Raw genomic sequence first — 17,784 nt, 5'->3', positions numbered from 1 at the left:
ACCCCCTCCATAAATCTTCGTCCGCGAAGCCAAGCCAAAGAAACTCCTGCTGTATTTACAGTGGTGTACTGCACATGTGTGGGATACTCCATACCATTACAACCTGGCTGGTTAGTAGGGAGTAATAGCTCTCAAACTTTTTCTTCCCACTCACATCCCACCTTAACCAATCACTTACTAATCACAGAGCACCGATGGCACAGGGAATACTTAAAGTGGTATATGAGAGGAAAGATAAAGGTTGAGAACCACTGAATCTAAAATATTGTTTTAGTTCATTCTCTCTTGGAGAATCCACTGGAACGCAGACATTTTGTAAGGTTTCATTTCTTGATGTTTGGAAAGAGAACTGCTTTTGTTCGCCTTGCATATCAAGACTGACCCAAATCTTGGCATTTCTGCAGCACCTTTACTTAGGAGTTTGTGGAGGTTTGGCACGGCACCAGACACCTTGGCAAACTTCTACAGATGTGTGCTGACCGGCTGCATCGTGGCCTGGCCTGGGCGCTCTGCTCGCCATGGACCCCCTGACAAAATCCCAGAACCAATCCCTGGTTCCTGTTCTCCTGAAAGGGAAAGATTTAAAAGGGATCGGCAGGACATTTTTTTTTCACACAGCTGATGGTTAATGTATGGAATATCCCATGACAGTGCTCCATGGCATTGTAATTGATCTTCCTTTGTGTTGTAAACCTAAATGCTGTAATTGGCCTTACACGGATGAATGTTAGAAATAACCTGTTAATCTTCTAGTAGAAGAACCCTTCTCACTGTACCAGGTATTTTGTGATGAATAAATTGAAAAACTTAATTTGAATTAAGTGGCAGAAGCAGGTACAATTGAAATCTTTAAAAAGACATTTAGACGGGTTGATGGATCAGAAAATGTTATTATTTTTAGACATACAGCACAGTGTCAGGCCAATTTGGCCCAAGAGTCCGTGCTGCCCAATTTACATCCAATTAACCTACACCCCCGGTACATTTTTGAAGAGTGGGAGGAAACCAGAGCTCTGGGGAAAACCCATGCAGACATGGGGTGAAAGTACAAACTCCTTACAGAGAGCGTGGGATTCGAACCACCATCACAATCTCTGGCGCTGTAAAGGTATTGCGCTAACTGCTACATCATTTGGGCCATCCCTGAGCAGCCATTCTCAATAGGGACTCTGGGAGGCCACCACGATTAAGTAAAACCCATATTTTCTTTTCACACCATGCAACATTTTTAATGTTTTTTTTAATGTAGTCAGTAGGAGAGAAGTACAGAAGAAACCAACTAAACTGGACTGCTTGACAGGGAAGGGGGCTCCATAAACTTTGAGTAGTGTGGCCATAACTGAAAAATGATTGAGATGGCTGGAATATCAGCCCATTGCGGCAAATGGGGATAACTTAGAAAGACACCTCGGCCAGCGTGGGAAAAATGGGCTGAAGGACCTATTTCAGTGCGGGATACCGCTGACTATATAATCGGGTTTCTCAACTGAACTGTTCAGAGTGGGGAAAAAATTAGAACATTGAAGCAATGAGGGAGTTTGGTATATAACCGGGGTGGCCAACATTTTAATTTTGATATACAGGCCATTTCGTCCCATGAGTGCCTACCGGGGTATAGGTTCATTGGGATAGCATGGATTTGTGGGCCGAAATGGACTGTTACCGTGCTATATGTCTAAATTAAAAATTAAAAGGTTGGCCACCCATAATTTGTTAGGGTCCATTCTGGACTTCACACATTTTATAACTTTCTTTCCCACAGAGTCGGAAACACGCAAGCAAGGTTCGTCTGTACTACATGCTTCACCCTGCCGATGGTGGATGTCCAGCAAAGAAGCTGAGATCGGAAAACGTAAGTAGTCTTCCTCTTATTGTCAATGATGCACTGTCTCAGTCAATGAAATATGAGGAAGGAGGGCAAACTGCTGATGGAACTTTGCAGGTTATGAATGATCCATGGAGACAAAAGGGAGGCTCACTGGTTCTAGCCGTGGACTGAGAGCATAGGCGAGAATACAGCAAGGGGAGATGGGGGCTGGGAGGTGGAACCAGCTGAAAGAGGGATGATGTTCAGGTGGGGGAGGACCAAGGAGAGATGAGCTGAGGGATAAGACACCAGGTCAGTTGGTGAGTGAGGGGGTGAAGTCGCTGTGATTGCAGTAAAAGCACACGGAAATGCTGGAAGAGCTCAGCGGGCCCCAAAGTGTCCTTTGCAGGTAAAATTTAAAAATTTCTGACACTTTGGGCCTGAGCTCTTCCTCAAGGAAAAAGCAAAGAACAGGGGCTCCAGTTTCCTCCCACCATTCAAAAATAAACATCTTGGGGGCATAGGCAGCACTGTCTCATGGGCCGAAATAGCCTGATACCCCGTGGTAAATGTCTGAATAAATAAATAGAGACTGAAAACTGGCCAGGGGAGGAGTCCAGACTGAAAATAGGTGTTAATTGGATTTGATAAGAGGAGAGGTGATAATTGATTTAGCTCTGTGAAAGGAGACTGTTGGGGAGGGGAGACAAAGTTGGGGGAAAGGCAACAGAGGGAAGAAGAAGGGGAAGGGTGTGGTTTAACAGAGAAGTCAAAGTGGAGTGATAGGCATTTGGGAGGGGATAGGAAAGATGCGCCAAGGGAATGAGGAGTATACTCTGAGAAATGCACGTGGAAGGGGTTCGCCCTCTTCAGAGGAAATTTCTCTCTTTCCTTAAAAACTAAATAAAATATATGTGCGAAAGGGCAAATCATCCATTCAGAAATTGTAGTGATCACTCCAGTGGACAATTTCTGTTGAAAGGTGAGACATACTTTTAAATAAAGCCAAAGAACATCTTCAGACTGGTCCTCAAATAAGTGAAATGCACTATCAGCCTTCCTTTAGTTCCTCAGCACAGTGACTTTTGTTAGGTCTGCTTTGTTCATGAATGAGTGAGACAAACACCAGACTGAGTCGAAATCAGGGTTCTTTGTTCTTTATTACCGGATTGTAACACTTGCAACTAACCATGTTAGTCGGAGAATGCATTCTGCCGTTATCAGCAAAATGGTGATTTTTTATACCCTTGGATACATGCTTAGAACATCATCATATCATTACTTGTCCAATGACTAAAACTGTTGCTATCCTTTCCCTGCTAGCTTCCTGCCTCTCAATCCATCAATGTCTCTCTTATCTTGTAAGTACAAGGATGCATTCACATCTTGTTACAGCCCTGTACAGGGTAACTCCTTACACATTCCCATCTCATGATGTTTTACCTTACACTTTCCCACAGCTCTGCTTTTACTGTTTCTTCTCTGGTGATGTGGTGGATTGAGGGGAAGCTACAGATTTCAGATTTATCGTCAGACATCACATACAACCCAGAGATTCCTTTTTCCTGCAGGCACAGCAGAATTAACACTAATTGTAGAACAAAATAAACTGTACACAGCATATACATGTAAACAAGGAACTGTAAACAGATAACAAATATAAACAAACTCTGCAATGCAGAGAGAACAAAATAAAATCAATGAAGTGCACAAGTAAGATCCTTAAATGAGTCCCTGATTGAGTTTGTCGTGGAGGAGTCTGATGGTGGAGGGGGAACAGCTGTTCCTGAACCTGGTGGTGAGAATCTTCCTGATGGCAGCAGTGAGAACAGAGCGTGGTGTGGGTCTGTGACGATTGCTGCAACTCTCTGACAGCGGCGTTCCCTGTACATGTACTCATTGGTGGGGAGAGTAGGGATAGCCAGATATAGCCTTATGATAGCTCTTGGCCTGTGCTCATTGGAACTTAGGAAAATGGGGGGAGTGGTCATCTCTGAAATGTTTTGAATGTTGAAAGCCATGGATGGAGTAAACATGATGGGTGAGACTCTAAGTCAAGAGGGCAAAACTTCAGGTTTGAAGGGCATCCTCTTAGAACCGAGATGTGGAGGAATTTCTTCAACCAGAAAGTGGTACCACGTTCAAGGGAGAGTTAGGAAAACGGAATATAAAGCTAGACTATTATCGGACCACTCACCCCTGTTATTGGCAATAGAGCTAGAGGACATCCCTCCAAGAATGTATAGATGGAGATTAAACCCCATGCTACTTAAAAGACAGGATTTTAGAGAATTTATTGAAAAACAATTAAAAATGTACTTTGAAGTAAATACGGAATCAGTGGAAGATAAGTTTATACTATGGGACGCAATGAAAGCATTCATTAGAGGGCAAATAATAAGTTATGCAACCAAGATGAAGAAGGACTATAATCAGGAAACAGAGCAGTTGGAAAGGGAAATAATAAACATAGAAAAAAAATTAGCAATAAAGGAAGATACAACCAAAAGAAGAGAATTGGCGGATAAAAAAATAAAATATGAAACATTACAAACATATAAGGTGGAGAAGAATATAATGAAGACAAAACAGAAATATTATGAACTAGGGGAAAAAACACACAAAATCCTAGCATGGCAGCTTAAGACAGAGCAAACTAAGAAAATGGTATTGGCAACAAGGAAAAAAGACAAACAAATTACATATAATCCAAAAGAAATTAAGGAAAACTTCAGAGAATTCTATGAACAATTATACCGAACCGAAAACGAAGGGAAAGAAGGGAAAATAGATGAATTTTTGACTAAAATTGAACTACCAAAACTACAAATAGAGGAACAAAATAAATTAACAGAACCATTTGGAACAGTAGAAATACAAGAGATAATAAAAAATTTACCAAATAATAAGACACCAGGAGAGGATGGACTCCCAATAGAATTCTACAAAACATTTAAAGACCTAATAATACCGCCCCTCCTGGATGTAATCAACCAGATTGATGAGACACAAAACTTACCAGATTCATGTAAAACAGCAATAATTACAGTGATACTAAAACAAGGGAAAGATCCACTCTCACCAGCGTCATATAGACCAATATCTCTGCTAAACACAGATTATAAGATAATAGCTAAACTATTAGCGAACAGATTAGCAGAACAGGTACCGAAAATGGTAAATTTAGACCAAACTGGATTTATCAAAAAAAGACGCACAACAGACAATATTTGTAAATTTATTAACTTAATTCATGCAGTAGAAGGAAATAAAGCACCGGCAGTAGCAGTTGCTTTAGACGCAGAGAAGGCCTTCGACAGAGTAGAATGGAATTACTTGTTCAAAGTATTGCAAAAATTCAGTTTACCGGAGAAGTATATTAATTGGATTAAAGCATTATATAAGGGACCGTTAGCGAAAGTGACAGTAAATGGACATGTATCAAAGCAATTTAACTTAAGCAGGTCAACGCGGCAGGGATGCCCACTATCACCATTATTGTTTGCGCTAGCTATAGAACCACTAGCAGAATCGATAAGAAGAGATAATAATATAAAAGGAATAAAAATAAAAGACAGGGAATATAAAATCAGTCTGTTTGCGGATGATGTGATAGTGTACTTAACAGAACCAGAACTATCAATAAAAGAACTATATAAGAAATTGAAGGAATATGGAGAAGTGTCGGGATACAAGATAAACGTAAATAAAAGTGAAGCAATGCCTATGAATAACGCGGATTTCTCAAAATTTAAGGAGGAATTCCCATTCAGATGGCAAACGCAGGCAATAAGATACCTAGGTGTGCAAATAAACAAAAATCTAGGCCAATTATATAAACTCAATTACAATCCACTAATGAAAAAATTACAGGACGATTTAGAGCATTGGAAAGAGCTACCACTAACACTGATAGGAAGGATAAACTGTATTAAAATGAACATTTTTCCAAGGATTCTATACTTATTTCAGGCATTGCCAATACAACTGAAAGAAAAATTCTTCAAAGAGTTAAAGAAAATAATAAGGAGATTTTTATGGAGAGGGGGGAAACCGAGGATAGCACTAGATAAATTAACAGAATGGTATAAACAAGGAGGCTTACAATTGCCAAACTTCAAAAATTATTATAGAGCCGCACAATTAAGGTACCTATCAGATTTTTACCAAACAAGGGAAAAACTAGACTGGACGAGACTAGAATTAGATAAAATAGGGGAAAAGATACCTGAACACATATTATATAAATGGGACGAAAAATTGGTACAACATAGAACTTCTCCAGTATTACACCATCTCCTCAATATATGGAAGAAGATTCATGTAGAAAGAAATAAAATAAATTACCAAATACCAAAACTAATATTGACGCAAAATAAGCTACTCCCTTTTACAATAAACAACCTTGCCTTTAGAAAATGGGAAAAAAAAGGGATTAAAAGAATAGAAAATTGTTTTTCAGGAAGTAGATTCTTATCCTTTGAACAAATGAGAGATAAGTACAATATAACTGGAGATACAGCGCTGGCATATTACCAACTGAGATCCTACTTGAAAGATAAATTAGGAAGCAACTTGAGTTTACCAGAGGGAAGTAACCTTGAATATGTGATTACAGATACAATGTTAATCAAAAGATTTATAAAAAATATGTATATTAAACTGCAAGAAAAGGAAAATGAGGAAACAAATGGTAAAACTAAACAAAAATGGGAACAAGATTTAAATATAAAGATAAAAAAGGAAACATGGGAGAAGTTATGCTCTGGAACGATGAGAAATACAATAAATACGAGGCTACGTATGATACAATATAATTGGTTACACAGACTATACATTACACCGCAAAAGTTAAATAAATGGGACCCAACAGTATCTGATAGATGTTTTCGATGTAAAAAAGAAAGGGGAACAACAATTCATGCAATCTGGACATGTGAGAGAGTAGAAAAATTTTGGGATGATCTCAATCAGATATTAAATAAAATAACAGAAAACAATATACCAAAGAATCCAGAGATCTTTCTCCTAAGTAACATAAAAAATAAAGAATTTGGAATTGACTTGGAAGATGCACAAAAAAGATTTGTCAAGATAGCCCTAGCCGTAGCAAAAAAATGTATTATGTCAACCTGGAAATTGGAAGATAATTTGAAAATACAACAATGGTATATAGAAATGAATAAATGTATTCCATTAGAAAAAATAACATATAGTTTAAGAAATAATATTGAAATATTCGAACAAGTATGGGAGCCTTACATTAAATACAATAGCGAAAACCTACCGGGAACAAACATTACCTAAGTTGATGGAAGGAGAAGAAAAGAAAAGAATGGACTCAGTAGAATTTCTGGTGTATTTTTGTTGAATGACAACATTGTCTAACTGAATTAATGCAACCTAGATTGTATACCTAAAATGGATGAGAGGGGGGGGTGGCTTGGGAGGAGGGAGGGGGGAGGGAGAAAAAGTCACTGTAAATGTGTGGAAAAGAAAAAGTGTATATCATGGCTATTGTGATTTATGGTGTGAAAAATAAAAAATTTAAAAAAAAAAAAAAAAAAAAACCAGAAAGTGGTAGATATGTGGAATTTGTTACCACAAGCAGTTGTGGAAGCCAGGTCATTGGCTGTATTTAAAGAATTGATTAGACAGGGCATCAAAGGATATGGGGAGGAAGCTGGACAGTGGGGCTGAATGGGAGAACGAATCAGCTCATGATGGAATGGTGAGGCAGACTTGATGGGCTGAATGGCCTATTTTGCTCCTGTGTCTTGTGGATTATCGAACCTAGAGCAGTATAGCACAGTACAGACTTTTTGGCCCATGATGTGCTGACCTATATCCACCCATTCCATCATCAATCTCCCTCTTCTCCACCTCACGTCCACAACCCTCGATTTTTCTTAAATCCATGTGTTTGTCCTGGAGTCTTTTAAATGTCCCCATTGTATCAGCCTCTGACCAACAACCCCTGGGAATGCATTCCAGACACTCACCACTCTGTGTATAAAGAAAACATTTACTGCTGGCTTTGGGTCTGTGATGGGGACTCTAGGTGTTAGTCCAGTAACATAATTGCAATGCAAATGCAAACTTTAAAACAGAGAGAGTTTATCACAACCCCAAAAATCACTGTGCAGTGGTTCAGAAATTATAATGGCTGGCTATTGGCCGATTTCTGGGCACCCTTTAATGTTCCAGTGTTCCCAGTTCATTTGAAGCCTGTCCCCTAGAGCTCCCATTCATAGCCACTTTATAAATGTAGGCATCAGAATGAGAATAAGAATCAAGATTTATTGTCAATAACAAGTCACAACGTTCGATGTCTTGTGGCAACATCACTGTGCAAACATTTATATTATAACCATCTTATGATGACATCACTATAAATAAATAAAAATAAAAGTGCATGAAAAGTTTGGTCTTTGGTTCATTGATCGTTCAGGAATCTGATGGCAGTGGGGAAGAAGCCGTCCTTGTGCTGCTGAGTGCTCGTCTTCAGGCTCCTGTACCTTTTTCCCAATGGTAGCAGAGTGAAAAGGGCATGGCCTGGGTGGTGGTGGTGGGGTCTTTGAGGATTGAGGCTGCTTTTTTTAAGCCACCGCCTCATGATGGAGTGATCCTCTCCACCACTGAGCCCTCAACGAGGACTGGGTCACGTTCCCTTAACTTCCTGTTGAGGGAGTGCAGCGTAGATTCACAAAGTTAGTTTCCGGGATGGCGGGATTGACGTATCCCTAAAGGTTGGATAAACTGGGGTTGTATACATTGGAATTTAGAAGGATAAGAGGAGATATGATTGAGGTATATAAGATTATTAAGGGATTGGTCTCGATAGAAACTGATTACATGTTTCCGATGTTGGGGGAGAATAGGACTAAAGGCCATAGTTTAAGAATACAGGGAACACCCTTTAGGACAGAGATGAGAAAAAAAATTACCTCAGAGTTGTTTGTCTGTGGAATGCTTTGCCACAGAGGGTGATAGAGGCGAGTTCTCTGGATAAGTTCAAGAGGGAGCGAGATAAGGTTCTTGTGGACAGGGGAATTAAGGGTTATGAGGAGAAGGCAGGGACAGGGTACTGATTGAAGAAGATCAGCCATAATCTGGATGAATGGTGATGCTGGCTTGATGGGCTGAATGGCCTGCTCCAGCACCTATTGTTTATCCATTCAGCCTGGCTGTGTACAAGGGCGACCTTCTAGGAAAAAAAATTGCAAAGGTGGATTTTCCACAGAATTTGGAATTGTACCTTCTGGGGAACTTTATGGGCGTGAGTTTTAAACTGTCCAAGTACAAAACTCTGTTTGTGAAGGCCGCCTTGTCGGCACCCAGGTCACGTGGAAGTCTGACTCCCAGCTAAATATTACACGATGGAATATGGAAATTCAGAGTTGCCTTCCCCTGGAGAAAATCACGTGCGACTTAAGAAGGAAATACGACATACGTCAAGAGTGTGGCAACCCTCTTTAAAACTCATAGGTTCCCAGACTATAACTTTCACCCCTTTCCAATGAAGGAAGTGAAGTAACCCGTCCCGGTGGGAACTGGTATAATTGTTCCAAATCCCCAATGCTGACGGTTCTCTTGCCCATTTTTTTGCTCTCGGGATATATGCACATTACATTAAGCCACGGCTTCTTGGAATCTGAATCTATAAAAGACAGTGTGACAGAAAATGTCACTTTCTTTCTGCATCTAATGCATTTTTTTTTTACTGCATGCAGCATTTCGTTGTCAATGTCAGAAAACCTGTAAAAATAAAAATCGAAAAAGATTGGTTGGCAGCATGAAAGTGTGCAAACACTGTGACAAGTGAATACTCCATGGGTTGCTATGACCGCCAAGATTTTTTAAATTTCTTCCTTCAACAGACATAGATTTAGTTAGTAATTAGGTATCTTGATTTTACTCCAAAATTTCACGACCGCGAAGCTGAGATCCACCAGTTTTGAATCTCGTTCTGACAATAATTGCGTTTCCAAATGGGCACGCCATATTTTCAGAAATTTATGATACTCTAGAGACCATTTTAAGTTTATTGTCATGTTTACCTGGATGTTGCCAGGGTTGGATAATGTGTCTTATGAGGCAAGGTTAGGAGAGCTAGAGCTTTCTCTTTTGCGTGGAGGAGGTGACTTAATAGAGGTCTACAAGATGATGAGAGGCATAGAGGGTCAGCCCTTTATTTTCCCCCCAGGACAGGAGTAGCCAAACACCAGAGGATGTTGGAAAAAAATGAAGGGAGGAAAGTTTAGGGGAGACATCAGAGGTAGATGTTTTACACAGAGAGTTGTGGGTGCTTGGAATTCCTTGCCAGGTGGAGGCTGGAACAATAGGGGCATTTAAGAGACTCTTAGACAGGTACATGGATGAAATAAAAATAGAGGGTTGTGAGATAGGGAGGGTTTAGGTTTAGTATATGCATATAAGGGTTGACACAACATTGTGGGCAGAAGGATCTCACACTGTGCTGTTCTATACCTGATACATTGAGGTGGGTCTTTCCACAAGCAGATTAACAAACCATCTCTAGAATACAAAGATTGAGTATATTCACTGGAGTGTAGAAGGTTGAGGGGGATTTGATAGAGGTATTTAAAATTATGAGGGAGATAGAGTAGATGTGAATAATCTCTTCCCCTTGAGGGTAGGTGAGATTGGAACAAGGGGTCGTAAGTTAAGGGTTAGGGGGCAAAGGTTTAGAAGTTACATGAGAGGAAGCTTCTTCACTCAGAGAGTGGTGGCTGAGTGCAAGCACCCCCTTGCACCCCTGCTCCAATACCCGGTAACCTGGGTGGTAATGTTTAGAGCCAAGTTCACGGTCTCAAGAGGGTTCAGAGAAGATTTACTAGAACAAAACTAGTAATTAAAGGGTTTGCACATGAGGAACGATTGTCGGCTCTTGGCCTGTATACATTGGATGAGGGGGGACTTCATCGAGGCAGTTTGTATACTAAAAGCCCTGGACAGAGTAGATGTGGCAGGGATGCTTCCCATGGTAGGAGAGTCTAAAGCAAGAGAGCAAAATTTCAGGATAAAAGGGCATCAATATAAATAGAGATGCGGAAACATTTCTTTAGTCAGGGAATCGTTAATCTGTGGAACGTGTTGCCACAGGCGGCTGTGGAAGTGAGGTCGTTGGGTGTATTTAAGGCAGAGAATAACAGATATTTGATTCACCAGGGTTACAGGGGTGTGGGGCTGAGCGGGAGGATGGATCAGTTCATGATAGAATGGTGGAGCAGACTCGATGGGCCTACTTCTGCTCCTATATACGTACATCTTGAGAAGTCCGAGAGGAGAAGAAAGTTTTGCGTCAAGACAACAGTGAATCCTTAAAGCTCTCTGTTCAAGAGGATCATAGAAGTTGAGACATTGAGTATATTGAAAACTGAAATTGCTGGATCTATAGACATTAGTGATACAGAATTGGGGCTGGAAAGTGATGTAGAATTAAAATAAAGATTCATGATCTAATTGAATGGTAGAACAGGAATGAAGGCAGAATAACCTAGAGGTGCTTTCATTTTCCTTCTCCCTATGTTGTGATAAAAATAAGACACTCTGCAAGCATTGAATGGATCTGCATATCCAATCCAATAGATATTACAGTTTTCTAATCCTGTTCAATTTATGGATAAGTTTGCAAATATTCCAGTCTATGACCTGAAGGAATTATTACCACTGATATTAAGTACAAAATTGGTTGAAGATTGGAACTGTAATATATTTTAGAGTTTTTTTGATTCTTGGAGCACAACATTTTTGGAAACCTAGCGCATCTTTTTAATATCTTGCTTCAAGCAGAGGGCCAAATAATTTATTTTCCAATATATACATTTACTAGAGCACAAAGTCTGGAATAAGCAGTATCCTTGGGAGTTTAGTACCTCAGGAAACTCCAGTTCCCAATGCTTATCGGGCAGGTTACATGATCTAAGGGCCAAATGGACTGCCTTCCATATGATGCCTGGCCATTCCCAGTTGGGCAGTATGGGGTAGTATGACTTGTGGCAACCCCTTTCTAGGAGAATCTTTCAGATCCTTAGACACGAAGGTGGTGCCGCATCGGCTCAATAGCAGATTCAGCCATCTGATCCCAATCTGATTTTGGGACATGGAAAGGCAAAGGGGAAACATGAGTTTTCATCAACTACTATAAGTAGATATGGGTTACATGAATCTCTAGACAAGAGTCCCTTGTAATCAATACTAAACTGTTCCATAGGATTTGTTGTTTTGATAAGATTCCCTCCTGGTGGTGGGTGGTAGAACTGAGTCTTTAGTTCAGCACAGACCCTGCATGAAGCATAAGTCTTCTTGACATCTTCTGTAGAAAAGGGGAGATTCTTTGCTCTAACAAAATGCAGCAGCCGAGTTATTCCTGGATGACAAAGCCGGTTTTGAATGTCAGCGAGGCAGAACGAGTGCACGCCTGACTGAATGCGTCAGGCCCCACATTCTCTCTCCCAGGACAGTACTAAATGCTGCAAATTCCAGCCTCCATTCTTGAATCTTTACATTCTTTATCTTTGGATGCTTTTTACCATCAAGCATAAAGGCGACTGACCTCCGATCAGTAACCAAGCTAAAGTGGCACCATTTGCCCACTGCCTCAATGTTGACAGTCGCTTCTTTCTCTACAGTGTGGTTGTGCAATTTACTTCCTTGTAGCATCTTTGACATGAATGCAACAGGTCGTCTTCTTTGGTTAAGGAAAGCAGAAAATAGTCACATCAGATGTATCATCCTCTACCTCAAAGGGTAAGTTTCCATCCACCGAGTGCAGGGTAGCTTCCTCCAACTCTCTCTTTAACCCGTTCAGGGCCTTTTTCTCCATTGGAAACTTCTCTGTGTTTACCATCGGTTGAATCTTGTTAGAAAACCCATGAATCCATTTGGCTTAATAAGCAAACATCCCGAGGGCCCTTTTTAAGGATCACAAATTTTCTGATGGAGCAGACTCTTGCAGAAGGCAAAGTCTCTCAGATTCTGGCTTAATGTTACCCTTCCCCACACAGTATCTATTAAGACGCCACAGTCTTTGAATCATTAAGTGTTAGATGCCTCTGACTGATGGTCTTTCGGAATCTCTTTACATTTTGATCATGTCCCTCTCGTGTGTGTCCAGCAATAGTGATAGGATCAAGGTAAGGGAAGGCACCTTGCAGTTTTTCTTCTCTCACTAACTTGTCTGTAGCTCGCTGGAAGGCAGATGCCCCATTTGCGACACAAAATTGGTATAAACGTCCATTGGCTTCAAAAGCCGAATACTTCTTCTCTGACTCCTTCAGTGACACTTGCTGGTGTGGCGAACTGCTGTTCATGCTTTAATCTGGCTCCGCCCTGTCCTGTGGCTGGACCCGTGGCTCCTCCCTCTTGACCCTGTATAAAGGGCTCCAACACCACAACCACTCCCCAGAAAGCTTGGGTCACAGCACAGGATGACTTTCAGGTTTATTGTAAATAAAAGCCTAGAGTTCCGTAACTCTAGAGTTATTCATAGCGCAACAGGTGGTAGGCACTTTTCAGGTCAAAGGTAGAGAACACACTATATTTTGCAAGTTCATTCACCATTTCGTCAATTATTGGCAAGAGGGTTCAGAGAAGATTTACTAGAGTGAAACCAGGAATGAAAGGGTTTGCACATGAGGAATGATTGTCGGCTCTTGGACTGTATGCATTGGAGTACAGAAGGATAAGGGGACACCTCATAGAGCCATTTCGAATACTGAAAGGCCTGGACAGAGTAGATATGGCAGGGATGTTTCCCATGGTAGGAGAGTCTAGAACAAGGCCTGGACAGAGTAGATATGGCAGGGATGTTTCCCATGGTAGGAGAGTCTAGAACAAGAGAGCATAACTTCAGGATAAAAGGATGTCAATTGAAATAGAGATGCGGAAAAATTTCTTTAGTCAGGGAGTTGTGAGTCTGTGGAACCTGTTGCCACAGGCGGCCATGGAAATGAGGTCGGGTGTATTTAAGGCAGAGATTGACAGGTATTAGTCATGGTTACAGGGGAAAAGTGGGGCTAAATGGGAGGATGGATCAGCTCATGATAGAATGGCGGGGCACACTCGATAGGCCTACTTCTGCTCCTGTAAATATAATCCGCACACCTTCGCTTCTTGTTTCGGTAGGTCGGATCCCTCACCACCACCACTTGGGCTCGCCACGGTGATGTGCACATTTCAGTTATGCCTTCTGAAAGTAAATGGCGAACTTACTCTGCAATGAAGTCCTGATTATCTTTCCTAAAGCATCTTGACTTGGCAGCAATTGACTTTACAGCGTGGTGTAACTTCGGAAAAAGGGATGGCTCTTCTATTCTTGCTGCTGTCACCTGCACAGTAAAGATCAGCACCGTTCACAGCGTGCCGCACTCAAAGTTCACACTCAGATACTGAAGCTGGAAATCCTGGCCAAGTATTAGGACAAAGCATAGGTCCTTCAATGCACCAAGTCGTGTGAACTTCAGCCTCCTTCCATTCTCGTCTTTTTACAAAAGAAACAGGAGCAGCCATTTGGCCCATCCAGCCTGCTCTGCCCTTCAATAAGATCATGGCTGATCTGGCCATGGGCTCAGCCCCACCTACCCCTGCCCAGCTCAGTCATGAGGGCAGCCCTTAAATCTGAAGCTGTCCAGTCAGACCATGGCTCAACTGATTGACATGTTCACTCCACCAATCCAGCCTTTAACCCCTTTAATCTAACTTAATTTGGAGACACAGTTCACCAACAGGCAAGCCCATGGTGCCCAGATACACCCATGTGACCAATTAACCTACTAGCCCTGAACCTATTTGGAACGTGGTAGGAAACTGGAGAACCTAGAGGAAACCCATGCGAGTCATGGGGAGAATATACAAACTCCTTACAGAGAGCGCCCAGAGGTGTATCTAAGGCATGGCAGGTGCCCTGGGTGCCACTTGAATGGGGGCGTCATTGAGCAGTTTCTGTTAAAGTCATCAAGCCATCCTCGGATAGTGAGAAAAGTTTGGGTTCCTTCTCGACAGGGCCGGCGCCAGAATGTATGTCAGAGGGGGGGATGAGTGATTTAGAAGGGGGCTCATTCAGCGGAGGGGAGTGCTAGCAGAGACCTTGATGCTCGACACGCTCTAGCGACGCGGCCGGAGGCAGGTGGAGAGTCACTAGCGTGCGTCAACCTCGGCACTAGTGATGCTGGAAGGAGTGGGGCAAGTCTGACGGCCAGGGGTGGTGGCCGTGACCATATTAGGAAGGGGGGGGCTACAGCACCTCGCTTGGAGGGGCAATGCCTACAGATTCCTCCCCTTGGTGCCAAATCTTCTTCTCGATGTAATGGCTCCCACAGTAATGGCCTAAAGAAGAAGTCCAAAAATTTGAGCAAATTGTAGAACTCTGATATTGACGAAGAAATTTTGGATTTAAGAAAGTTACTATCAAGGTGAGCCCACGTGAAAATAAAGCGTTCTCAAATTTATTGCTCAGTAAGGAGAAGAGAGCGTCTTCCTCAAACTTCACGTTGCTGTTCAGGTAATGCTAACGATCATCAGCTGTGAGAGATCATTCAGCAAGTTAAAACTAGCCTCCATGGGATAAGGCCGACTCTGATCTTGCTCTGCTGGGTGCAGAAAGAGAAGAAACTGAAAAGATCGACTTTGATCACATTGCAGACCAGTTTGCATCAGTGAAAGCAAGGACGGTGCAGTTATAATTTTCATGTCGAGACGCAATTTGTTAATTAAAAGATTAGTGAGCTTGACTTGGTTGATTCTGGAAATGAAGGGGTTATCTCATGAGAAGAGATGGATTAACCTGAGACTGTATCCACTGGAGTTTAGAAGAATTGGTGGGGGGTGGGGGGGGTCCCACTGGCACTTTATCCCAATAATTAACTGCTGATCTACTGGTTAACATGCCAGTGCCAGAGACCACCCTGGGGGCGGACCGCCTAGGAAGGGTGTCTCATCAGGTGGGGCGATTTGACGTCTGTGTGCCGGTTAGCCCAGTGTGAAATGGACAAGTGGGGATGTTGGGTCCTATTAGTGGAGGATAGGCGCCCTTCTGCTCTAGGATGCTGGGTGAGTGTGAAAGGGGGCAGAGAACTGGTTAACATTGGTCCAGTGTGAACGGCAAAAATGGCTGCTTGAACCGGTTCATTGAACCGCCAATTTACTGGTTAGCCAATGCAAAAGGGGTTTAGAAACGTAAAATTGTAAAAGGAATAGGTAAGATAGAGACAGAGAGGGGGTTTCCACTGGCAGTTGAGACCAGAACTAGGGGATTCAGCCTCAAGATTCACAGGAATAGATGAAGAGGTTCTGTTTCTTCCAGGGAGTAGTGAATCTGTGGAACACTCTGCAGAGGGAGTTGAGGCTTCCTAGTTATGACACAGGTAGATAGATTTTTGAGGAATGGGGAACTAAGGTTATGGAGAGTAGGTAGGGTTAAGCCCGTGGCCAGATCAGCCATGATCTTATTGAAGGACAGAGCAGGCTGGAGGGGCCAAATGGCTGCTCCTGTTTCTTTTGTAAAAGACGAGAATGGAAAGGGGCTGAAGTTCATCTCTCATTCCAGGAGCGATAATTGGAAGTCCCAGTCAGGACCAGGGAGCTTGGGATGGTCCGTGTGGACTCAGGAGCTTGCTTCCAGGCTGTCTGTCTCTATGGTGATGTGGTTAAAAACACACACAGAAATGCTGGAGCAACTCAGCAGCTGGTCTCGCAGCGTCTCTAGGAGGTAAAGCTATGTTTCTGATGTTTCGGGCCTGAGCCCTTCTTCATGGTGTGAGCAAAGAACAGGAAGGTGTCAGAATAAAGACTGAAAAGACTGGCAGGGGGGAGGGGGGGGGGGAGAGGGGAGAGGAATCCAGACCAAAATAGGTGTTAATTGGATGTAAAAAGAGGAAAGGTGAGAATTGATTTTGGTTGTGTGAAAGGAGAAGAGGAAGAGAGAATCAGAGCTGGGGGAAAGGCAATGGTTGGTGGGGTGGGAGGGGGTGGGGAAGGGAGGGTTCAGGCCTGAAACATTGGTAAGTTATCTCCTATGGACGTTGCAAAACTAGCTGAGTTCCTCCAGCATTTACTACAAACACAGCACCTGCAGCCTTTTGTGTTTACTCCATGGTGATGAGGCCCAGCTTTGCAGGAAGCAAACCAAGTTCAGCAACTTGTTCAGGGGTCAGGCTACTCCAAAGGTATATAATGAAACTGGCTCAGAGGCTTATGTGGGTGTGTGCAAGTATAAAGTGACTGCTGCAGCAAGGAGACCAGGTGACCAAGAAAGACTAATAGGAGTCAAAGTTAAGCAGGGAAGTCTGCAGATGCTGGGATTGCAGGGGAATACACAAACTTGCTGGAGACTCGGCAGGTCCCAGTGTCTATAGGAAGCAAAAGGATGTAACCAACATTTTGGACCTGAGCCCTTCATCTAGGTATGAGCTGAAAACAGGCAGGATTTCTTTTGCATAATAAGATGACTAGACAAAAGTCAAAGTTCAGATTTATTGTCACATACAGCACTGAGATTCCGTTTCCTGTGGGCCAGGCAGAATTTCTAATTACTGTAAAGAAAGTATAGAAAAGAGAGAAATCTAAACAAACTAACTGCAAATACAGCAAATAAATATACTGTCATAAATAATGAGCAAAGTAAGAATCTTTAAATGTCTCTGAATGAGTCTATTGTTAAGAGTCTGATGGTTGAGGTACTGGAGTCTGATGGTTGAGGCACGGGAGTCTGATGGTTGAGGCACAGGTTTCTGATGGTTGAGGCACGGGAGTCTGATGGTTGAGGCACAGGTTTCTGATGGTTGAGGCATGGAAGTCTGATGATTGAGGCACAGGAGTCTGATGGTTGAGGCTCAGGAGTGTGATGGTTGAGGGTCGGGAATCTGATGGTTGAGGCGCGGGAGTCTGATCGTTGAGGGTCAGGAGTGTGATGGTTGAGGGTCAGGAGTGTGATGGTTGAGGTGCTGGAGACTGAT

General features: G+C 42.4%; 1 protein-coding gene across 1 annotated transcript in view; it reads left to right on the top strand.

Moving 5' to 3' along the window:
• Nucleotides 1-17,784, top strand: part of LOC138752915 (zinc finger matrin-type protein 4-like) — a 148,800-nt gene that overhangs the window by 62,857 nt on the left and 68,159 nt on the right. The window contains 2 exon segments of the mRNA XM_069915528.1: nt 1,763-1,852; nt 8,035-8,037. Of these exon segments, the coding sequence (XP_069771629.1) occupies nt 1,763-1,852; nt 8,035-8,037 (93 nt within the window).

This window comes from Narcine bancroftii, chromosome 2, assembly GCF_036971445.1.
Source record: "Narcine bancroftii isolate sNarBan1 chromosome 2, sNarBan1.hap1, whole genome shotgun sequence".
NCBI classification, from domain to species: Eukaryota; Metazoa; Chordata; class Chondrichthyes; order Torpediniformes; family Narcinidae; genus Narcine; species Narcine bancroftii.
Note: the sequence above shows the minus strand (reverse complement) of the source record. Positions and strands in the feature narration are given on the sequence as shown.